General features: G+C 38.6%; 1 protein-coding gene across 4 annotated transcripts in view; it reads left to right on the top strand.

Moving 5' to 3' along the window:
• The window catches only part of PBX3 (PBX homeobox 3), a 223,872-nt gene that overhangs the window by 181,927 nt on the left and 15,917 nt on the right, over nucleotides 1–26,028 (top strand). For all 4 annotated transcript variants that reach the window (XM_075560773.1, XM_075560777.1, XM_075560775.1 and 1 more), the window contains exons 4-5: nucleotides 3,160–3,350; nucleotides 8,982–9,117. In XM_075560773.1, the coding sequence (XP_075416888.1) occupies nucleotides 3,160–3,350; nucleotides 8,982–9,117 (327 nt within the window). The remainder of the gene's footprint in view (nucleotides 1–3,159; nucleotides 3,351–8,981; nucleotides 9,118–26,028) is intronic.

Genomic DNA, 26,028 nt, shown 5'->3' with positions numbered 1-26,028 from the left:
GGTGGTGGTGGTGTGGTTATGTGTTGATCATCAAGATCGGTAAACTCTTCCTGAAAACATTCTTAAAGGTTGAAATGTGATTAAGAAATAATTTTGATGGCCTCTGCCAAGGACATCTTAAAATATAATTGCTATGAATATGTATGCTGTGTGCATATGTATGTGTGTTGGTGAAGAATGCAGAAAGAATCACCTAGTATAGTGTTTCTCAAAAAGATATTCTTGGCGCACTAGTCCAACGTGGTTGCTATAGCCACATGCAGCTATAACCAGGAAAACTAAACCCATATATTCACATACAATGTTCAATATACCATACTCAAATTAATTTTACCTGTAACTTTTTAATTTTGTTTACATGTGGCTACTAGAAGTTTCAGATTGCCTATGTGGCTGCAATCTAATTCTTTGGGGAACACTATTTGAAAGAGGTTTTGTGGCTGTATTTATTTGGGAAAAAATCGGTATGCCACTTCCTCTGGAAGATGTGTTGTGTATATTGTTCTGAGTAGTTCTGCAAAAAAAAAACTAGAAGTTTTGGTTGATGTAACATTTCTCAAACATACTATATTCTTGGACTATTTATTGACATTCTGTGGTGTGGAACTTGGAATTTGTTAATTCCAGTTTTGAAAAAACAGATCTAGTCCAGTTTTCTTCATTTCACTGATTAGAACACTGAGGGTGAGAGATAATTCTACACTCTTAAAATTATATAAACATCTTAGGAAAAATTCAAGGACAAAAAATACAAAGAGAGGATTAAAAATTTTTGTGGGAATTCAAAGGAAATAGAATTTTTCCATGAACTCTTTGATGCGCCCCCTCCTTCCTCTTCCCCTCCCCCTGGTGTATTTTTTTGCAGGGTGACCAATTGTTTGGCATAAGTTAGTTTAATTTGATAATACATTGTTAGAGATATCTTAAATTTACCTCTCTATTTTGCTTTGCTAAAATATGGAAAGAACTTAATGATTTTAAGGCTTAGAGTTGTTTTTAATGCCTCATAACCTAGGACAGTCATTCTTAGCTTTTTCTTATTGTTATTATGAATGGACTCTGAAAAGAAAATTTACATAGAATCTCTCCTCAGGAAAGTCATAAGTCCATCCATACAAATTCTATAGGATTTTAGAGGCCATAGACCTATCCTTGGGCTACAGGTCAGGAATTCCTCATTTGTTTTTCAGTGATACTAATTTTTCACATAATAATCAGTATTTCTCATGTTTTTTATCCTACCAAAAGAAAAGAAAACTCAAATTGTAATACAAAAGTTCCGTCAAGATGTAGTATATATTTTATATAATTCTACACTCTGAATAATCCTATACATATAAGACAGGATTACTAGTCACAACAAAATTCAAATTTTTCTAAGACTTAAAGTTTTTTTAAAAAATGAAATAATTGGTAAGCGAGACTCATTTGATCTCAAGTTTGAAATAATTATAGTAGTGTTTCATGAAAGCTTAGCGTATAAGTGAAACACCTACTGTGTTTGAAAGGTCAGCTCTTTAATGAGCAGTTAGGAAACCCATCATTTGAGCAACGTACAGGATATCTGTAGGGAAGTGGGTAGCTTCAAAAGGTGTCTTGCCTTGACCATTGATCATTGTATTTGCGTACCTTACCAAGGCCATCTATTCAGCAAGATACAGAATCTCCTATCTTGCCTTTTCAATGAAAATGCTACAAGATGCCCTTTTAAATTTTTTCAATAATATATACTGATGCCTTATAAGTCCAGTTATAAGTAGCATTTTTGATATAAAAGAATATAGGCAAACTGAAAAACAGAGGCTGAGGATAGTTAATCCAAACATTTTATCCAAATCTGGACATTGTTTTTCTTCTGCCTTTGTTCTGCAGAGTTGAAATGCCTTATCTAGCTTTCAAGCATGGCTTATACCCATAAAGCCCAAGCTATAGTTCAATTAAACTAGGAATTGGAAATGCTTGGCATCCAAGGTCCTTTACATGCTAACTCAAACTTGCCTTTCCTGGATTAATCCCTTTTTCCCCTTATATAGGCACCCTGGTGGTATACCATTGAAACCCAACAGGTGCTCCCATGGGAGAAAGATCAGGCTTTCTGCTTCCCATAATGATTTACAAACTTGAAAAACCCATAAGGGCAGTCCCTACTCTTCTCTAGTAGAATCACTATGAATCAGAATTGGCTTGTTGACAGTAAGATTAGTTTGGTGAGCTTCCCTCCCTCCCCCCACTTGCCTATCAGTTTGTTGTATCAGATTTGTCTATCACACTGTGTCCTTGAATGTTATTGAGAAGTTATGGTACATGTATTTCAACTACTAGCACAGTCATTCATCGTGAACAGGTTTTAGCAGAGCTTCCAGACTAAGAATAGACTAGGAAGAACCAAGAGGTTCTTCCAAAAAAAATCAGCCACTAAGAACCTTTCCTCTACATAGTCCCTATGTTCCCATCAGTTCTTTAAACTTGCTGCATACTATTTGCAGGGTTTTTCTTTCTTCTGCCTGAAATTTCTCCCAACTTACTTCTTTATCTGCCTTTCAGAATTCTTACTTAATCTTTTAAAAGCCCAATGCACTTCTACTATGAAGCCTTGCATGCTCTCTGCTTCCAGATGACAATACCTACTAGTGGAAATTACAAAGTACTTATTCATATCTTGCTTGTGACACTTAGCACAGAACCGCCTTATATGAGAATTAAGTTTTTGGATGCTTTCTCTCATTGAAGGCCAAGTCCACATCTTGCTCATTTCTGTGTCCTAATAGCACTTGGAAACATTTAAACTTTGTAGGCCTTGAGTAAACATTTGTTGAATATATAAAATCCTCAGAGATAATAGTAGGTACTTAGCATTAACAGTGAATATATATTTATATGTAGGAGTTGATAGAAATGATCCTTTAATGGGAAAAGGTGGGGGTGGAGTGGGGGTGGAAGGAGAGTTGAGTGCAGGTCCAACAATTTATTGTTTCAGAATTCTTGCCCTATCTAACTACCACTACCACTTCACAAATGTCTTAGTTTTCATTTTACCCCATCCATTGTGTAATTCTATTGGCAATTGCAAATCAAGTAGAAATTCAGATGAGTTAAATGTCTGGGTGTATAATGTAAAATACCAGTTTCCTAAAGAGTGATTTTCTCTTCCCCTTACAGGCATGTAATGAATTCACTACACATGTGATGAACCTTCTCCGAGAACAGAGTAGAACACGTCCCATTTCCCCAAAAGAGATCGAAAGAATGGTGGGCATCATCCATCGAAAATTTAGTTCCATTCAAATGCAGCTCAAACAAAGCACTTGTGAAGCAGTTATGATTTTAAGATCCAGGTTCCTTGATGCCAGGTATGTGAGGCCACAAATCTATTGTATGGTATTGTCCCCACCCTACTCCTCCCCTTGTTTATAGTACTTTCTGTAAAACTGATTAGTTGGTCTTAGATTCTCTAAATTTGACTACAAGAGCTCTTCTCTACGGTGGATAGGTGATTCACCTCCTGTTCTGTCAAGCCTTTTCTCAGAGTTGATGTACTGATAGATTCCAATTTGGTAATTCAGCAAGTAATTAGAATCAGTTTGGTTATAAATGACCAAAAAATGTAGCCTTTGATAATTTAACAAAGATTTGTTTTATAGGAAGTTTTCAATGTTACATTGCTTGTACAAATAATAATATTAGATATATGGATACTCAAATGAAGGAGATGATATTCTAGTTAATTGCATTTCCCAGAAAACTCCAAACCCTGTATCTCCAAATCAAATAAGAAAACCTACTCATTTCTACTTTGAGGATTAAAATTGCCCCTTTATCTAAAGCTTTCACTAAGTTTCAAGGGAATCAGATAATAAATTGTATATCATATATTTCAGATATAGCTGACTGATAGAACAGAGGATACTCATTCTTACTATATCCGATTCTCTCACAGGGATGTCTCTTAGACATGCTAAAGCTTATGATCCATTTTCAGTCCTGGGAAGAAGTTTGTTTTGTTTTCTCCCCCTTACATGTGTACTTGACAGGTGAGAATTACGATATGATTTTAAGGAAAGTAACTTTTAAGTTAGCTTCACACTCTGGGAAACAAGTTGTATTGTGCAGTTTTCATCCCACAGCTCTTTCTTAGAGCCAGTAAGAAAACATAGAATTAGTTGCTAGAATTGACTTTTGCTTCATTTTCAACATTCATCTTTCCGTTCTTACTGACAATACCCAGCTCATGGTCTTTCTTCTATACTTAGACCAGCACAGCACTTTCTTTTGGTTTCTGTCTTCTGTCCTATGCCCCTTCAGTCCATTCCCCCATTTCTCTTCTCTGTTTCGATAGCATCACTATGATGCCTAATTGCTTTGATTAAAAAACTTAACATACGCAGGTTTTTCAAATGTTGGATATCTTGAAAACTTAAGATTTTTTAAAATTAAGTTTTATTTTTTCTATTTAAAAAATATCAAATATACTATGAAATATTTGGAAATTTTATAAAGAGTGAGGGATAAAAGACAACTATAGTTTTATTTCCTATAAACAATTACTATAAATATTTAAATATTTTCTTTTTGGTCACTTATTTGGATAAATCTTTTTTTTAAATCACTTTATTGGGGGCTTATTTGGATAAATCTTTGTGATGGTTCAATGTATACAATGTCATTTTCTGTTTTTTATAAAATATTATGAATAAATAAGAATCATATTTCATATGATATAAGCTATAACTTTAAATACCATTTTGATAGTTGAATTCTACCAGTTGGCATAATTAATAATTTATTTCACCATTCCCCTATTTTTGAACCTTTAGGTTGTTCCCATTAATTTTTCAATATCACATCTTCCTCCTTTCTTCCTTCCACAAGTATTTATTATTTAAAGATTTAGTGGTTTAAAAATAGACGTTTGCCCTCGTTGAGTTTATATTCTATTTGAAACAAGTAAACAAATATACTATAGTATTCTATTTGATAGTATAATTATCAGGGTAAATGCTATGAAGAAAAATAAAGCAAGGTAAAAAGACAGAAAATAGGAGAGAGGGGGCCCTATTTTTTTTAAACTAACATGCATATGCCTTTAACCGGAGGATTATTTCCTACAGATTAATTTCTGAATAGAATTTCTAGATCAGAGAGTTTGAACATTTTAGTGCTCTTCTCATTAAATCATTCCTTTCTGTGCTTTATCCAAAAGGAAATACCTCTTGGTGCTGCTTAAAATGAAATACCTTTATTTTTTAAGTGGTAAGGATAAAATAATAATACAGAGACAAACATATAAATAATGAGTAAGAAAGAAAAGGCTACCATGACTTTAAAAGGCCAGGGAGGGAGGAAATTTTAGTGATGAAGCAAGTAAGAAATTCAAGTTGGATCAAGAGTAGTGAGGTCAACTGACCTAAGTATCCAGTTCTATCCAGTATAATCACAATAACAATGATCTCTGATACTAAGGCTGTTTGAGACCCTTCCTGTCACCAGAGGGGATCTGCCAGCTGCTTAATCTGTCTAGATATTCTGTACATGTATTGAAATACCTCTGATACATGTATTGTTTTCTTTAAAAATATTTTGACCACCTACCTTCACTTCCTAACTACACAAACTGTATCTTCCAAGTTGGTCACCAATCATGGATTGTCATCTCAGAAGACACTGAGCCTGGTACATGGAACATAGCTGATTTTTACTGGATCTAATGCAATCCTGTACAGCCTGCAAGGCCCAGCCTAAATGCTGCTTCTGAAGGAATCCCACTTTCATCTCACTGCATTGGCCCGTGAATTTTCTTGAAAACCAATATTATGTTTATACAATTCTAAATACCAAATTTTGTGTAGATTAATTTTTATTATAGCTTCTCGTTTTCATTTCTTCTCTTCCCCCAGGAAAACAACAGTCATTGAAAGCAGTGACCTTATGTTACATAACATGCCCCATAACTTTAGAAGATGTCTTACATGTAATAGGATGCAAAAATAAATTAGTTACTGACAGATGAATGCATATTTTCATTTAATCCTTTAAGCAGTTTTAAGTATTTAAAGAGTTGGATAACTTCAGAAAGCGGACAAGGCAAAAAATATCTTTAAGTATTCAAATTTGAACATTTTAATAAACTATAATACAATAAAGATATTTTAAAGTTTTGCTGATAGAAAGGAATCCTTCCTAATATAATTGATATCCTATTTATTTGTGTTTTTTTATATCCTATTTCTTATACTTTTCTATTCTGAACATGCATGCTTATTTTTTACATAGCTGCTTTCATAATATATACACCTCAATGACTTATGTTTCTTCCACAAAGGGAAAGAATGCTACCAAGGCAGAGTGAGCAGAGTCAAAATGAGAAGGTAGCAGAGCTTGGAGCAGAGTCCTTCTCCCACAGAGAATTCTGTTAGTGAAGTGGTGGTGCTGAAGGGACGCAGCCTTGGGACTGATGAGCCACTGTACACTGGCCCGAGGCACAGCCATTTTGAGTGTGGTGAACCCTGGGGGCAAGGAAACTTTAGGGGATATGCTTAATGGGTACTTTCTTTAAAAATAAATAAAGCATAAGACTAGATTCTCTCTTTTGCCTTCAAGGGAATGTAAATACTGAGCTTTGAGTCCATCTATTCTTTTTTTGTTTTGTTTTGTTTTGAGTCCATCTATTCGTGTAGTGTCTCTTAGCAAGCCCTGTGCACTGGGAAGGAAGGCAAGGTTATTCTGCTCTAGGCAAAAATGCTTACTCAGCTATATGATTCCCTGGCTCACTCTGGTTTCCCATAAAGCCATACTCACATTTTCTTGATAATTGGACAAGCTGACGCCCTCACACAAAGCATTTAAGTACGAATTTGTGTAGGCCCCACTGCTCTTCAAGGAGTGTGGTGCAGTTTTGGGATAGGCAGAATAACTGGGGTCAGATGTTCTGGTCTCCTTTTTTTTTCCTCTCAAGCTTTTGATGTTTGCTGAAAACCACTTCTAGGCAAAATCAATAAGTGAGCCAAGCTCATCTTTGCTTTTCTGGGTATATTTCTGCTCATTCTTCCCTTCACAAGTCCCCATTTTCCAAAGATAACTTCTGCCATGCGTCATCTACTTTAAACTATTTGCTCTGAGCTTTGCTGTTGGATTCTATGTTTTAAACTGGTAGGCTCAAATTTAATTGCATGCCTATAATGGCACTGGTAAAAGTGGCTGGGTTGGAAATGCCTTGGGTTACAGTAAACAGGCACATATCTAAAGAGACAGGCACCACTGAACTTTAGTCTATAGCTGCTTTACAGGAGTGTGGGCCTCCAGAACCCAGATTTTTTTTTTTTTTATCAACAGGCTATTACTGTGTGGTTCAGCAAATAATTGTTGTGGGCAAAGTAATGTCTGTAGGCTTAGCAGTTTCAGTATTTATCCTGGATTTCCCCCATTCTACTCATCTACCCACCCACTCATCAAAATGGGTTAACCCCGCAGAAATGATTGAAATTAAGAAGTTTCAGGACTCAACTCAAGAAGATGTTTTGTTTCTTGATTATCCTTTAATGTTCAGACAGAGAACACATACTTAATAGTGATACCATTTTAGCTAGAAGAGTATCATACAATACATATATTTACAACTGCCTATTGCTGCTGTCTTTTGCATGTGCAGAATATCACACTAGAAAATAGATCATTTATAAGGAAGTCTTAAGGAAATTATTTAGGGGGAAAATATTATCCAGATTCCATTTACTAAAACGAAGTCTGACGAATGCTAATTTTCAGGCTGGAATTCTTTATAAAATCTTGATCGTGAAACCCAAATATTCACGGCTTTTGTGCTTTGCAATTTTCACTAATAAATATTTGTTCTTCTGATATCATATCACCTTCCTCCCAGCCAAACAAAACAGTTGTTCTTCTCTTTTTTCCCTTGTAAGCAAACCATGCCTCAGTCTCTTAAGTAGTTGATTAAGCATAAAAAATCAAATTCCTTATTCATGGAATTTTTCCCCTTACCTTCTTTCTCTCTGTTATCTCTTCTGGCCCCCTCCATTGAATCCTTAATCAAGTCTTATCACTTTCACCTCTCAAAAGGATCTTGAATCTTTTTCTTTCTATTGTTTTCTTGCCCTGCTAACTTACCATCATCTCCCAGCTAAGCCAGTGCCCTTTGTCTCTGTAGCTGGTCACTTCATTTCCTTGCCACTACCCTCCTGCTCTTCTCTATGTAGCAGTCACAATGATCTCTGTAAATAAAACACGCAACTTAAAGCCTTTGATAGCTTCATTTCAGAGTCATCTCACACATTCTTTGGTTTTTATCATATGCCAGCTTCCTTTAGCCTCTTAGACTTTCCAAGTTCCTTTCAGTTTCAGGACTATTTGCTCTACCTCTTCCCTTCACACTTTTTATCTTACTAACACCTGCACAATCTCCAAGGCTTAGATTAAATGTCAATTCTTCAAGGAAACCTTTCCTGGCTCCATAGTCTTTGTGAGTTTTTTTTTTTCATGTAGGCTTTCATTTTGCTGTGTTCTTTTCCTTCATGGAACTTTTAAGTTACCATGGTTTATAATTCTTTATTTCATTGATACTTGTTTAGTATCTTTCTTTCTTTTAATTCTCTCCCCTCCCTCATAGCCCTCCAGTCCCATGTAAGCTCTCTGGTAGCAGAGACCTTGCCTGTTTTAATCTCACAGGATCTTCATTCAGTGCTTAGAACACAGTAGGTCCTCAATAAATATTTGTTGAATAAGTTAAAGAATGAAATTAATTGTTCTCCCCCTTCTACTATTTGTCTTAGTAATCCTGCATCATAAAGTAAGTTGGATGGTGCTTTGGAGGGTGCCAAGAACATGATGTACAATATCAGAGTGATAAATTAGTCCTGTAGGAATGTCTAAAAATAAATATCTACTTTTTAATGTGATCTTGATTAATCTGTCCCTCTTTGCTTAGTGCTGATTATAACCGTGACTCTTTTTTTCTACTCTTGTCATAGACGGAAAAGGCGTAACTTCAGCAAACAGGCCACAGAAATCTTAAATGAATATTTTTACTCACACCTCAGCAACCCCTACCCCAGTGAAGAAGCCAAAGAGGAGCTGGCCAAGAAATGCAGCATCACAGTGTCACAGGTGAGCGAGGACTCCTGAGTTTGTCTTGTGCCCTGTCAGCACAGCAGCCTGGTTCCTTCCTCAGGACTTTCTCATCACTTCATAGCCAAGTGGGCTAGCACCAACGAAGATCGAAAGAAAATTTAAGTATCTCCACGTTTTTATGAAAAATTTTAAAACAGTAAGGAACCATAGTAATCATACATGCCTCCCTCCATGTGCTACACAGGGAGGGCATGAATATGCCATGGGGAGAGACATGTTGTCTACTTAAGTAAGTGATTCTTTAGTAAATAGCTTACAGTCCTGGTTGCACTGTTTTAGGTGACTGGCATAAACTTCAACGATGGAAAAACTATGTTGCCAAATAGAAATTTAATGTAACTCTTTGGTGAAAACTTTGAGAAATTTGCCAAGCCTCTTCTTGGTGACCATGCTACGTTTGGGTCTCAAGGATTTCTTTGGTTCATTTTCATTTGTTAAACAGGAGGATTGACTTCTTACCATCCCTGATATTTTAAATGTCCATTTGTAATAAATTGTGTCCCCTAAAGGTAGTGTCATATTCTAACAAAAAATAAATTTATTTAAATAGACTTGTATTTGCATTGATGATTGAGATAGTTATATAAGTAAACAACAGAAATATTCCATTGACATTAGCTCTAAAATAGAATTTTATTTAAATATGTGTATAGTTGATTATTAATAATTGAATAGCATTTATTTTGTTTTATTGACATGATTCATGTGCCATACAATTCAGTGGCTTAAATACAGTTAAAGAATTGTTCATGTGCACCTTCCCGACATGATTGCTGAAGACAAATGTGTGCATAGCAAATGTGAAGAAAGCTGATGGTTCCCTGCTATCAAAAGATAGAGCATCTGGGGTCTTAAATGCTTTCAAGTAAATAAGCAGCCATCTAGCTCAGAAGCATCAAAGTCCACATGGAAGAAGCACTCCAGCCCGTGTGACCACATGGTGTAGAAGGGACCAGGTTTGAGACATCAAAGAACAAAAAATCATATCAGTGGGTGCCCACCTTCCTGATATGATCACTGAAGACAAATGTGTGCATAAGCAAATGTAGTGAAGAAAGCTGATGGTACCTGGCTATCGAAAGATATAATGTATGGGGTCTTAAAGACTTGAAGATAAACAAGTGGCTATTTAGCTCAGAAGCAACATAGCCCACATGGATGAAGCACACCAGCCTGTGTGACCATGAGGTGTTGAAGGGATCAGGTATCAGGCATCAAAGAACAAAAAAATCATATCATTGTAAATGAGGGTGAGTGCAGAGTGGAGACCCAAAACCCATCTGTAGGCAACTGGACACCCCCTTACTGAAGGTTTGCAGGGAGGAGATGAACCAACCAGGTTGCAGGGTAGCAGCGATGAAACATAACAACATTCCTCTAGTTCTTAAATGCTCCCCCCCCCCACTATCATGATCCCAATTCTACCTTACACATCTGGCTAGACCAGAGGATGCATATTGGTACAGATAGAAACTGGAAACACAGGGAATTCAGGACAGATTACCCCTTCAGGACTAGTGGTGAGAGCGGTAATACCTGGAGGGTAGAGGGAAGGTGGGGTAGAAAGGGAGAACCTATTACAAGGATCTACATAGCCTCTTCCCTGGGGAATGGACAACAGAAAAGTGGATGAAGGGAGGTGTCGGACAGTGTAAGACATGACAAAATAATAATTTGTAAATTATCAAGGGAGGGGGGATGAGGAGCTGATATTAAGGGCTCAAGTAGAAAGCAGATGTTTTGAGAATGATGATGGCAACAAATGTACAAATGTGCTTGACCCAATGGATGGATGTATGGATTGTGACGAGTTGTATGAGCCCCCAATAAAATGATTTTTTTTAAAGTAATAAAAACAACAACCCGATAGGCTGGATGAACAATCTGGAGGAGAAAACAAAGAGACCGACAGTTATGGGGGGACATGGGAGGAGAGGTAGGTGGGGGGAAAGGTAGTGGTGTTAACAAACCCAGGGACAAGGGAAAAACAAGTGATCCAAAGTGGTGGTGAGAAGGGTGCAGGAGGCCTGGGAGGGCGTGATCATGAGTAATGTAACCAAGAGGAATTGCTGAAACCCAGGTGGGGACTGAGCATGATAGTGGGACAAGAGGAAAGTCAAAGGAAATAGAGAAAAGAGCTAGGAGACAAAGGGCATTTATAGAGGTCTAAATAAAGGCATGTACATATGCAAATATATTTATATATGAGGATGGGGAAATAGATCTATGTGAATATATGTATAGGTTTAGTATTAAGGTAGCAGATGGACATTGGGCTTCCACTTAAGTATTCCCTCAGTGCAAGAATACTTTCTTCTATAAAATTGACATTCTATGATGCTCACCTTCCCAACACAATCGCTGAAGACAAAGCGGGTGAATAAGTAAATGTGATGAAGAAAGCTGATGGCGCCCAGCTATAAAATGATATAGCATCTGGGGTCTTAAAGACTTGAAGGTAAATAAGCGGCCACGTAGCTCAGAAGCAACAGAGCCCACATGGAAGAAGCACACCAGCCTGTGTGATCACGAGGTGCCGAAGGGATCAGTTATCAGGCATCAAAGAACAAAAAATCATATCATTGTGTGCTCACCTCCCTGATATGATCACTGAAGACAAATGGATGCATAAGCAAATGTGGTAAAGAAAGCTGATGGTACCCGGCTGTCAAAAGATATGGTGTCTGGGGTCTTAAAGGCTTGAAATTAAACAAGCAGCCATCTAGCTCAGAAGCAACAAAGACCACATGGATAATCACGAAGTGTCGAAGGGATTGGGTATCAGGCATCATCAGAACAAAAAATCATATCATTGTGAATGAGGGGGAGTGCAGAGTGGGGACCCAAAGCCCATCTGTAGAAAACTGGACATCACCTTACAGAAGGGTCTCAGGAAGGAGACAAGCCAGTCAGGGTGCAGTATAGCATAGATGAAACATACAATTTTCCTCTAGTTCTTAAATGCTTGCCCCCCCCACTATCATGATCCCAATTCTACCTTGCAAATCTGGCTAGACCAGAGGATGTACACTGGTACAGATAGGAACTGGAAACACAGGGAATCCAGGGCGGATGATCCCTTCAGGACCAGTGGTGTGAGTGGCGATAATGGGAGTGTAGAAGGAGGGTGGATTGGAAAGGGGGAACCAATTATAAGGATCTACATGAGACCCCCTTCCTTAGGGGACGGACAACAGAAGAGTGAGTGAAGGGAGACGTTGGACAGGGCAAGATATGACAAAATAATAATTTATACTTTATCAAGGATTCTAGAGGGAGGGGACAGCAGAGAGGGAGGGGGAAAACAGCTGAGGCCAGGGGCTTAAGTGGAGAACAAATATTTTTAGAATGATGAGGGCAATTTATGTACAAATGTGCTTTACACAATTGATGTATGTATGGATTGTGATAAGAGTTGTATGAACCCCTAATAAAACAATTTTTAAAAACCCTAAAAAAAAGAATTGTGCAGTGAATAGCATTTCTTTTTTTAAAATATACAAAAATGATTTTAGTATTCACATATTTCGGTAATTTAACTGGCCTCATCATAGATTCTCCAATTTGCTATTTCAAGACTAAAGAAAAGAAACAGACCCTACAATTTTTTAAAAGAAACAAGGAATTGAGATAACGGCCCTACAAAGATACACATTAGATATGTAGAAGTAGAATATCAGTGTATATTTTTACATAAGCATCTAGTGGAAGGCCATCTTCCTGAATTAACTATAATAGTATCCAAGGAAAACATCAGAGACCTAAAACTGTTATTGCCGAGGGAAATTGAATATGCTCTTAAATATCAGTCATGTAGGTATGTTACCTATGGGATTTTTCTTTTTTTTAATAAATCATTTTATTGGGGCTTACGCAACTCTTATCACAATCCATACATATATCAATTGAGTAAAGTACCTTTATGCATTCATTGCCCTCATCATTCTAAAAATTCGCCTTCCACTTGAGTTCCTGGAATCATCTCATTTTCCTTTTTTCCCTCCCCCTCCTAACCCTGCTCCCCCCACATTTCTTTTTATAGCATGCAAAAAATGATAGTTTACTAGGCAGATGTGGCCCTGAAACATAAATAAAAGCTGATCCTGAACAGGTTTCTTTGTTCCCTGGGGTTGACATACCTTACAATTCAAAGGAAATACTTTTGCAATGGACCTGAACTCGAGAGTACTACAGAACACCTTTAAATTCCAATGATCTATTTTCAGTAATTGTGACTTAAGGAATTAGAATATGAGTTTGATATCCTTTCTAGCTTCTATTTCAGCATTGTTTCCTACAGGACCTGTAGAGCAACCTTAGATCTATAATTAAGATTTCATTTAAGATTCATTGTCATTCTCTTGTGAAATGGTGGTATATCTTGATTCCTTTTGCTTGGTTTGAAATGGAGTATAATTGATTTGGGTTTCCATTTTTAATGACATACATGAAATATTCCTAGCTGGGTTTTATAGTACTTTCTGCCAGTTCAAATACTGAAGAACAATATAATATGTTGAGACAGATAGTAAAGATGAAATTTAAAAGTATATACATTTCAAGATGGTGTTTTCTACAGTGTAGATTTTTTCCCCTGAACTTTAGTGAAAGAGGCTCACTTTGAATCCTAGCTCATAGCATCAAGTCTGACTTCTTGGCTCTAACAAAGGTTCTCTGAATTCGAATGTTTGCTGATCCAACTTAAATAGGGAGTTTCCTGGCTTTTGCATATTTGAGTAAAAGACCTACTTTTTAGGACTTTTGGTTGAATGTAAGTCAAAAAGTATTGTTAAGGGGTTTCCGTGTATATATATTCAGGTATATTCCAAACAAAACATGTTTAAACATGTTTCTGTGATGAGTGGATGGTTGCATACAAGTTTTCTCTTATTCTCTGGATGATACCTTAAAAGGTAGGTCCAATCACAACAATGGCTTCTAATAATGTCCAATCATAAAGGATCTAATAATGGTCCCGTGAAAGTCAATTCAGGGAGGCCAGCTCAGGTTTATGGTGACTATTTTTTGGGATCCCTGGATCATCTTAATAGATTTTTTTTTAATTAAAAAATCATTTTATTGGCTCTTACAGCTCTTTTTTTTTCTTCTTTTACATTTTATTAGGGACTCATACAACTCTTACCACAATCCATACATATACATAACATCAATTGTATAAAGCACATCCATACATTCCCTGCCCCAATCATTCTCAAGGCATTTGCTCTCCACTTAAGCCCCTTGCATCAGGTCCTCTTTTTTTCCCCCTCCCTCCCCATTCCCCCCTCCCTCATATGCCCTTGGTAATTTATACATCGTTATTTTGTCATATCTTGCCCTATCCGGAGTCTCCCTTCCCCCCTTCTCTGCTGTCCCTCTCCCAGGGAAGAGGTCACATGTGGATCCTTGTAATCAGTTCCCCCTTTCCAACCCGCTCACCCTCCACTCTCCCAGCATCGTCCCTCACACCCTTGGTCCTGAAGGTATCATCCACCCTGGATTCCCTGTACCTCCAACCCTCATATGTACCAGTGTACAGCCTCTGTCCTATCCAGCCCTGCAAGGTAGAATTCGGATCATGGTAGTTGGGGGGAGGAAGCATCCAGGATCTGGGGGAAAGCTGTGTTCTTCATCGATACTACCTCACATCCTAATTAACCCATCTCCTCTCCTAAACCCCTCTATGAGGGGATCTCCATTGGCCGACACTTGGGCCTTGGGTCTCCACTCTGCACTTCCCCCTTCATTTAATATGATATATATATGCATATATACACATACATATATACATAAACACACTTATATCTTTTTTTTTTTGCATGATGCCTTATACCTGGTCCCTTGGGCACCTTGTGATCGCACTGGCCGGTGTGCTTCTTCCATGTGGGCTTATTTGCTTCTGAGCTAGATGGCCGCTTGTTCACCTTCAAGCCTTTAAGACCCCAGACACTATCTCTTTTGATAGCCGGGCACCATCAGCTTTCTTCACCGCACTTGCCCATGCACCCGCGTTTTCTTCCGTGTTCGTGTCTGGGTAGGTTGGTGTGCTTCTTCCTTGTGGGCTTTGTTGTTTCTTAGCTAGATTGTCTTCAAACCTTTAAGACCCCTGATGCTATATCATTTGACAGCCGGGCACCATCAGCTTTTTTCCCAACTTTTGCTTATGCACCCACTTTGTCCTCTGCAATCTAGTGGGGACAGGCTGGTGTGTTTCTTCCATCTGGGTTTTGTTGTCTCTCAGCTAGATGGCTGCTTGTTTATCTTCAGGTCTTTAAGACTTCATGTGCTATATCTTTTGGTAGCTGGGCACTATCAGCTTTCTTCACCACATTTGCCTGTGCACCCATTGTCGTCAGCGAGCATGCCAGGCAAGTGAGCATCTCATACTCCAAGCTGCCATTTTGATGCAGTGCAAATCAAAGAGCTCAGACTTGTTCAGGGATAAGTTAGGGAGATGGTAATATTGTCTTTAGAAGTATATAGGCCACGATGGGGATATATCTTGAAGCAGTAGCTTGATATTTTTGTGTAACACCTTGCTGACCAGTCACGGCTACTCGGGTTTTTATGCCCTGACATTGCTGGCTGGTTACAAGTAGCATGTGTTTTCGCTTAATATTAGTTTATACCGTTTGTAAGCCTGAAAGTAGTATGAATCTCTGTAAGCACCAGGGTAGTTTGGCCTTGAAATAGCTGATCAGAAAATTTTTAAAATAAATGTTGTCATGATTTTCCTGCAGCATTTTGTATTTACCCTCCTGTATCTAGGAGTGAAGTTGCTGGGTCATTAAGTAGTTCTTTGTTCAGCTTTTCACATTTAAACAGCTGAGGACATTATAGAGGGGCAACAAAAAAGAGGAAGACTTGGTGAGATAGTTTGCCACAGTGGCTGCAAAAGCAGGATCAGTTATAGACACACTTGTGAGGACAGCACAGAACTGAGCAGTATTTTGTTCTGCTGTACATAGGGCCTCCATTGGTCAGACCAGACTTGATGGCACTGTGTAGCAACATACTTGCCCTGCATTGTTTATGATAAACTGTTATAAATATACATGTCTTTAACATAGAATTTAATGCTGACACCAGAATTTGAAAACATGTTTACAATCTCCAGTTTCTTAGGGCTTGACTTGACTGAGTAACCTGGAATGTCCCTTCTGTTTTTTTTAAAGATTCACAAAAGAAGAAACTGTTTCAAATGTCATAGGCAATGTGAATCATACTTGGACTGTCACACATTCTTGATTAATGGAGCCAGTTGAAATGAATATGTTTTTACTTTTTTGAAAGGAGTCCTGGTGGCATAGTGGTTACAAGTTGTGTTGCTAAGTGCCAGGTCCACCTGCCTCTGGAGAAAGACAGGCTTTCAACTCCTGGAATGAGTTATAGTCTCAGAAACCCAACAGAGCAGTCAACCTTGTTCTATAGTTACCAACTCAATAGCAGTGAGTTTGTTTTTTGTGTTTACTTTTTGTAATAGAACTAACTTGCATTTTTTAAAAATTTTAACCAAATCACAAAAAAGTAATTTTTCTACTGATTACAATTTTTAATTTAAATAAGTCTGGCTCCACTTTCTTTGCTAGAAGTTTTAGAATTAAAATGTCAGCATATTCTTCATTGCTACAGTAATTGAAATATACTGTAAATAAATTATTGGTTTTTTTTAACAGATGAGAACCATCATGATAGTGATTAAAGGACAGCATTCAGATTCCTTCATCCTAGATTTTAGAGCTATTAAGTCAGGATACAAGATCAGCTTTTATTTAACATGTATAGCAATCCAATGTAAAAACAGTATGAAACCCTTACATACAAGGCATCTGAAGTTCAGAGAAGTGAAGTGATTTGTTCCCTGTCACAAGTCTTGGTGAGAAGGAAAGCTGGCAGTTCTTAAATGTAGATTTGTGATGAAAGGAGAAACTGGCCTTTTCTTTTTCCCACCAGAGGCACTGTGCTCCGTCCATCTGCCAGGCTCGGCATGTAGCACCCTGGTTTGTGAGGTCCGCTGGGCTTGCATCTCCAAAGAGGCAGCATTTTCTCCTGAAGCTATTATGGAGACGCCAGGCTAGTTAGAAGTCTCAGATCTTCTTACTCATTAAGTCATTTAGTCCAAGGCAATGGATATTTAGTGAGCTGATTAAAATTTGTAAGTAACGTTACCTTATTTTTTAATAATCTGTGAAAGTATGAAGTCTACAAAATAAAAATTAGAGTAGCAAAAAGATGACTATCAGATTACAGTCTCTTTTTTAGCTATCTATAAAGGCCTTTTTGGTTACCTTGGCAGTAGAGAAAAAGGAAAGTGGATTTTTACTGCAAGTATGCAATTGGTGGCTTGGAGACAAGTTGAGGACAACAGTAGCTATTTTGTTAAAAGGCACTTTTTTTTTCACATTGCCTTGAAAAAGTCCACAGACACGCTCTTGTTGTGGAGATGGGATGTCATTAAACAGCTTGCAAAAGAGCAAAGGAACAGGTTGTAAATAGATGGAACCTTTGAGGATGCTATAGTACCATACTATTATAGGATGCTATAATAGTGTTATATTAATTATATGATATTATAGGATGCTGAATACCATAATAATATAGATAAGGTGGATCCACAGGATTTTTTTTTAACCACAGGATTTACAGAAAGCAAGAGATGCTTCAATAGATGGTTGTCTTGATTCTCTATAAACAACTGGGCACTATAATTATCATGGCATTTAAAGCTTGCTCCATGGATGTCAGGGTTTATTTTTACTATAAAATTGACTTTCCGAGGCAGTTTCTAACAATTGCTTGATGTGATACCCAAACTCAAGATAAGATTATTTCTAGCTTAGATTTGGTTTTTGTTTGTTAGTTTGAATTTCTCCAGTGGTGTAGCAAATGATGAACTGGGGCTGCTAGCCACCAAGGTAATAGTTCTGTCTAACCCGTCAGCTGGTTTTGGGGAGAAAGATGAGACTTTCCTTTCTCCTAAAGTTTCAGTCTGCTAACAGGGGCAGTTCTTCCCTGCCTTATAGGGTTGCTGTGGGTTGGAACTGACTCTATGGCAGGGAGTTTATACCAAGAAGAAGCTGTGGTTCCTCAATTTTCTCTTACAGATACCCAGGTGATTCTTGTGTATATGTGGTTAAAATGTAGATTATGACTCATTATATCTGTGGTGGAAATGCAAATTTTCGCCGTGGCTGGAAAGAGAATGAAGCCTTGCTTTACTAAGTGGCTTTACCAAAGGGGAGAGAGATAGGGCTTTCTAGTCCCCTAAACAGTTCATAATAGTCTTGGAAACTCATAAGGCAGTTCTGCCCTGTCCTGTAGAGTTGCTATGAGTAAGTACTGACTCAGTGTCAGGGAGTTTGATTTTGGTTTACGAGGGGTGGACAGTGTATAGAGACACCACAAAGGATAGAGTAGTAATAGGTTCTTTTTCTATCTCTTGGCCTGAAAAGAAGAGTGGTTACAGCATCCAGAGGTAGAAGAGGCTATATAACTCAGACCTTAAGAAAAGGCAGCAACACAGCAAGGGAGTTAAAGAAGCAAATAGTTGGTCTTTGCTTTCCGCTTGTCACTTACCAATGCCTTCCATTGGCCAGAAGCCTGGACACATAGGTCAGCTTCCTGGAGTCCAGAGCCACGTGGGATGTGGCTAGGGAGGAATAGACAGAAGGTAGGCAATGTAGTCCAATAGACAAAGACACCGTATCAGAACAGGCTCTTAAACCCAAACCTTCTGGCTTCCTACTTCTGTTGACCCTGATGTTCCTGCCAAGAACTGTCACCAGAGATGCTCTTGGGGGTTTCTTTTTTCCGTCTTTTTTTTTTTTTTTTTGGCTTCCTAACTCTTCTGTCAGCTGTGGAGAACACATAACTTTTCTACAGTGATTACAGAATTTGAGAGTTGAAGTTATAAACAAAAGTTAATTTGATCCAGCCAAAGGTACTTGTCAAGATTGCTGGCTATTTTCCTCATTGACTTACTAGGTACTGAATACTGCCAAGTGCTAGGCACTGTACTTGGCACGGTGGCAAGCAAAATTGAGCAAGAAATGATTCCTGTTCCTGAGAAATATCACTTTCCTTTGGAGACCACTTTGAGGGAACATAAAGCATACCGTACCTTCATTGAATCTGTCCAGAAATGAGTAAAAAGAGAGCCACTGGCCTGCATGTCCAGGATTTGATCTAGGAAAGCTCAGTACCCAGGAGTGGAAGGAGTTCAGAAAGGACTGACTGAGGCACTGTTGAGTGAAAATGTGGCTGCTAACAGCAAGGTTAGTAGTAATTCAAACCCACCTGGTCAGGAGAAAGATGAGACTTCCGTAAAAGATTTACAGTCTCATGAACCCTATACAGGGTCAATGTGAATTGCAATCTACTCAACGACAGTGAGTTTGTTTGGGTTTGGGGAATCACTATTGGGGTCAGAGGTTAAGGGAGATAAATTCTAAAGTAGTGTAAATGGCTTCTTTTTCCTGAAATACGAGGGGGTATCCCCAAAAAACTGGAACCCCCCCCCCAAGCTATGTATTAAAATTGTTTTACAAAGCAACCTTAACACCTTCACTACTCTCTATTACACTTAAGACATTTGTTAAATGTGTGATTCCCTTCCTGGGAACATTTTTCCAACTTATCTGTTTGAATGGTTGACAGCACCACCCTCGTTTTTTGCTTCACCTCTTCTTTGTCAAATCCCTGTCCTTTCATGCCCCTTTTCATTCGTGGAAACAAAAAGAAGTCTCAAGGAGCAAGGTCAGAGGAGTAAGGTGCATGGGTCAAGAGAGTCATGCTGTTTTTTGCCAAAAACTGATACACGGAGATGGCTGCATGAGGAGGTGCATTGTTGTGGCACAACCAGTTCTCCATCTGCCACAATTCAGGCCTTTTTTTGTCACACACTATTATGCAATATTTTCACAACCTCTAAATTAGAAAGCTGATTAACAGTCTGACCTGGTGGAACGTACTCCAAATGCACTACAGGTCGACATTTTTGTCTGTTTGAGAGGTTGATGAATGTCCAGAAAGAGGTTTGTCATTAATCAAAATTTCACTTTTTTGAAATGAGAAAACCACTCCATACACTTGAGTTTTTCCCATAGCACTGTCCTTGTAAGCTGTGTTCAATGTCATAGCAGTTTCTGCAGCATTTTTCCCCGAGGAAGAAACAAAATTTTACAACTGCAGGCTGTTCTTTTAAATCGGCCATCACAAAAAAAACGAGGTTGGAGCGAAATTGCTTTTATGAAAAAATTCACTGTGACCAGAGAGAACCTTACCAAGAGACGCCACTGGCTGCACTAACTTAGTGCAAGTTGCTTGATACTCGCCCAGTGGGGGGGAAATGCATACTATGAAAGCTCCCCGTAGAAGGGCTTTTTTTCTGATTTGTGAGGGGGGTCTCCCCATCTGTATTTGGACCTTCACCCTGTGTGTATACCAGATTATTTGCCAAAATTAGTTACTTACTTGTGTCTCATCGGTGCTATCCCTTTACATCACATATTTTTTCGTGAGAAATTGGGGCTTTAATCTCATGACTGTACACTTAATAGAGGAAGGTACCAAAGGGTCATTCAGATCCTGGTCTACTAATATTAAGTGATGATGTGACCTTGAGCAAATTATTTTACCTGAATTTCCATTTCTTAATATATATACTAAGCGCAATGGTAGTTTCTTCAAGGTTTTGAGGAGTAAAATTACCTAGTATTACATCTGGCACAGAATGAATGTTCAATAAATTTTAATTTGTCATCCATTCAGCCAGTGTTTTCTTGCTGGATATGTTTTGCATACAGGTCCTTGTAAAGGAACCCAAAAGACAGAACGGAGACCCTGCCTCTGACAAACTAGATTTTCAGATTCCTTAGACGTGAGACCATGGTCTAACTTAGTCACTGAATAGATCTACTGTTTAATGGGTTCTTCACTCCAGAACACTCACATTTCCTTTTTTAGTGAGAGTGTGTGTGTTGAAAGGGTGCATACCTTTTGAGGGTAGGTACTCCCACTTAAACAAATTCAGTGGGGTTTTCATGTTCATTATTTTAAAAGCAAGATTTAGAGTTACATGAAACTTCCCAGGGGAAAAATAGACTTGTCCAAGATTGTTTAGGGAGTAGCTGAGTTCTCATTCTAGGGTGCTGATTTATTGCCTGGGAGGTTGCTTTACCTCACAGGGCAACTATGGGAGTCAGTTTGCTAGTTGTGATGTCAGGGATAAGAAATCTGTCAGAGGTTTTACATCGAACCTGTGAAAGGAAATTATTATTAACACAGTTTTGCTTTTTTGGGTAAGAAGTGATTTTGAAAGAAAAAAGTATTTGCCGTATATACTCAAGTATAAGCTGACCCAAATATCAGTCAAGGCACCTAATTTTACCACAAAAACAGCATTTAAAATTGTGCTGAAAGATGAAAGGGGAGTAAGAGAGAGTGGAGCACATCCTGGCCCACCAGGCCCTGAGGACGATGACCCCAATTAGAGCAGCCAGTCCACAGAGAGGACCACATGTCCAGCCCCACTATGAGTCGTGACTTCCCTCACTGACCCATGGCCCTGTGGGGGGCATCACCGGAGCAGTGTGGGAATTGAACCCAACCTGATGCCACCACACTAAGGCAAAGCACTGGGGGAGTGCAACGGAACAGCAAGGGAATGGAGGGGCAAGGTCCCCAGGGAATGCTGAAGGTGGACTTTGGGGCCAGGGCGTGGTGCCCCAACAGGCTGGACTGGAAAACACTCCTAAAGGCCAGCAAATGATCCTTGAACTAACTACAAGCTTTTCTTTCTTGCTGTGTTTTGTTTTGTTCTTTGTCAGTGGTTTGTTGTTGTTGTTTTGTTGTATATTGTTGCTTGGTTTTTCTCTGTCTTGTTTTTGTGCATGTTATTATCTCCTCAGGTCTGTCTAAATAAGATAAGCTGGATGAACAAGCTGGAGGAAAAACAACGGGACCGACAGTTCCGGGAGGGAAATGGGATAGGGGAAGGTGGGGGGTAAAGAAGTGATGTTAACAAACCCAAGGACAAGGGGACAACAAGTGATCCAAATTGGTGGTGAAGTGGGTGTGGGAGGCCTGGTAGAGCATGGTCAAGGGTAATGCAATGAAGAGATATTGCTGAAACCCAGGTGGGGACAGAACATGATAGTGGGACAGGAGGAAAGTCAAGGGAAATAGAGGAAAGGGCTGGGAGGCAAAGGGCATTTATAGAGGTCTAGACAAAGACATGTACATATGCATATATATATGGATGGGGAAATAGATCTATGTTCCTTTATTTATAGGTTTAGTATTAGGGTGGCAGAAGGACATTGGGCCTCCACTCAAGTACTCCCTCAATGCAAGAATACTTTCTTCTATTAAATTGACATTCTATGAGGCTCACCCTCCTGACAACTGCTGAAGACAAAGCGGGTGAATAAGCAAATGTGAAGAAAGCTGATGGTGCCCGGCTACCAAAAGATACAGCATCTGGGGTCTTAAAGGCTTGAAGATAAACAAGTGGCCATCTAGCTCAGGAGCAACAAAGCCCACATCAAAGAACACACCAGCCTGTGCGATCACGGGGTGTTGAAGGGATCAGGTATAAGGCATCATCAGAAGAAAAAAATCTTACCATAGTGAATGAAGGGGGAAGTGCAGAGTGGAGACCCAAAGCCCATTTGTCGGCCCCTGGAGATCCCCTTGCAGAGGAGTCTAGGGGAGGAGATGGGTCAGTCAGGGTGCAATGAAGAATACAGCAGGATGAAGAATACAGCTTTCCTCTAGTTCCTAAATGCTTCCCCCACCCCCACTATCATGATCCGAATTCTACCTTGCAAGTCTGGATAGAGCAGAGGATGTACACTGGTGCAGATAAGAGCTGGAGACAGGGAATCCAGGGCAGATGATCCCTTCAGGACCAGTGGTGAGAGTGGCAATACTGGGAGGGTGGAGTGGAAAGGGGCAACCAGTTAGAAGGATCTACATATAACCTCCTCCCTGGGTGACAGACAACAGAAAAAGGGGTGAAGGGAGACATTGGACAGGGCAAGATATGACAAAATAATAATTCATAAATTTTCAAGGACTCATGAGGGAGGGAGGAGGGGAATAAAAAAGAGGACCTGATGCCAAGGGCTTAAGTGGAGAGCAAATGCTTTGAAAATGATGAGGGCAATGAATGTACAGATGTGCTTTACACAATTGATGTATGTATGGATTGTGATAAGAGTTGTATGAGCCCCTAATAAAACGTTTAAGAAAAATTGTGCTGAAAAACTCGGCTTATATATGATAACTGAATGCATTGCCTGTACCAATTTAGGACTTCCCCCTTACAACAGTGTTTCAGGGAGATGAAAGGTGTCATATGTTTTTCATATGCTGTGGCCTCAAGGCTGGTTTTTTATATACTTTTGCAGATGAGCCTCTTTATGAATGTCACAAGCATAGTTATCAGTCTATCATGCAAAGAGTAGAAAGTGAGCCACCAAACTGTGAGGATGTCAGCTGATTGTGGCAATCCCATCTTCAAATTAAAAAAACAAAATGAACAAAACAATATAAAACTACTTGACAAGTGAATCTGTTTTAAGTCTTTTCAAATACTATGGAAATAGAAATTCAGTTTGTTCAGCTCTTCTGTTGGAAAGGGGTTGTGTCCCAAAAGTTGGTTTTCAAGTCAGTTGTTAGAAATTTAGAACAAAAAAAAAGAAATTTAGAACATACTTTCCAAAAAGATAAAGGGAAAAAATGGTTTGGATTCTTGGACTAGTCTACATTTAAACCATAACAAATCTGAAATACTTGGCACTGACACAAGATAGAAAATATACTGTGATAGCTCTAGCCACTTAAGAAAATGGAAAAGAAATAGAATTGAATAAAGAATAAGTTTTTTTTAATTAAGAGAATTAAGGAAAAACAAATGGTAGAAAAGACTGTGATCTTAGCCAAGTGACAGAAACTTCCTTTCTTCAGTTTTTGCAGCTGTATAACTGGGTTGTTCAGAGGATTATACAAAACAATCCATATAAAATACCTTATACAAAGGCTGGCTCTCGATAAACTTTCATCATTAGTGGCCAGTGTGATAAATATAAAGCAACTGGGATCCAAAACCAGGTTTTGTACAAATTGTAGAGCCCAGTGTCTGGCGGTGTTGGGTCCAGAGTGGTGGCAGGTGAGGCACAAGCAGTGCTGTCAAATCTTTGTGCAGAGCTGTTGCTTAGCACGTGTGTGGCAGACAGGAGCTCTCTTCCAGATGTTGCTCTTCTCTGATAGGAAAATTATTATGCTCAGGTGTGTGTGGGAGCAGCCACATTCCCTTTCTCTTACCACTGCCTACTCCTCATTGCTGGTATCCTGGCAGCCCTGAGAACAGTGCTGACGTCCCTGTGAAAAGGGTATCTTGCCTTAGCACTAAAGGTAGGAGGCATGGCCTGTGCACCACGGACCTTTAAAAGACATTGTTGTTGCTGATGTTACTTGCTCACTTAAGAGCAGGAAACACTAACATCTATTGGGTTCCTTATACATTTCACTCATCATCCTAAATGTTTCACATATTATCTCATTTAATAGGGCTGTTGAGACTAGACATCATTAACTCATTCTGCCCATAAGGAAAGGGGGAACTTAGGTAATGCGAATTGCTTATGGTAACACAGCTAAGAAACTGCAAAGGTGGGGTTCCTACACAGTTTGTTTGCTCTCACACCCCCACTCTGGCTGTCCTCTGGTTCTCGGGGGAATACATACAATGTGGTAATCCAAGTTGTGTGCAGCTGTTAGGTCTGTATGTAAATATTACTGAATGCTTGGGAGAAACTTCAGCATCAATAGCACCATTCATTTAAAAAATTGAACAGTTGACTTCATTTCTCATTTCAAGTTGAATCACATAGTTGGGATAAAAACATTGATTAGGAAGAAACTATTTATTAGAGGTACAATGTTTACTGTGTAAACATGCTGCACATTCCATTATACACAGTCTAGCATTTCACCATGTCATAATCTCTTACATTTAATTAGGCACAGTATACATAAAGTAGGCATCACAAGTAAACATGGAGAGAAGCAAAATGGCAAATTTTTCTTTTTTAATCTTTTTCATTGAAGGCTAATGGCAAATTTGTGTAAGGTTTGTGCTTCATCAATTTTGTTGGCTAATTTCAATAATGACGTTTTAGTGTCAGCTGCTCCTTTTTTCAAGCAAGTGCTGGCTCCTCTGATACTGTTTATGCAAGGAAGCAAAACTAAAGATGAACTATAAAGCTTTGCAATTCTGTCTCTTGAAGATTACATTTCTAAGTAATAATTTTTCTTTTATTTACCATTATTATTGGCATAAAAATATGATACAGTTTGAAACATAGGATACAATTAAAGTGAATTGATTTGCTGATTTTCAGTATTGGTAGAGATATAGATATATATGGTTTGCCTTTTTTGTTTTGGAGATGGAGTTTTCCTTAACTGCAGAGAAGTTTAGGGTAGTATTATAATGGCTTGAGATTTACAACATGTCTGATTTTAAATATTTTACAAATTCTAGGATTGGCCAGTCATTTCCTCCAGGATATAGTACAGGGATGGGATTATTCACTGCTGTGGCTCCACGGGCCAGCACAAGGTCACTTGTAAAGATTGCTCACAGGCTTCTAAATGACTTTTTGAAAGATTTTTTTAAATCAAAAGTATAATCTGCTAATAAATATCCAATACTTGTTTAACTGAGGAAAACATACAAGAAGATACAGAAATAGCAGTTACATATAAACTCACCCTTAAAGATAATTGTGTCCCATCTTATGCATGTTTGTGTATGTGAGCACCTATGTATGTGTGTGTTTAGATGTTTTTAATTTTTTTTAAATCTCTTGATGCAGGCAA

This window comes from Tenrec ecaudatus, chromosome 10 (assembly GCF_050624435.1).
Source record: "Tenrec ecaudatus isolate mTenEca1 chromosome 10, mTenEca1.hap1, whole genome shotgun sequence".
Lineage (NCBI taxonomy): Eukaryota > Metazoa > Chordata > Mammalia > Afrosoricida > Tenrecidae > Tenrec > Tenrec ecaudatus.
This window is presented reverse-complemented; position numbering and strand designations above follow the sequence as displayed.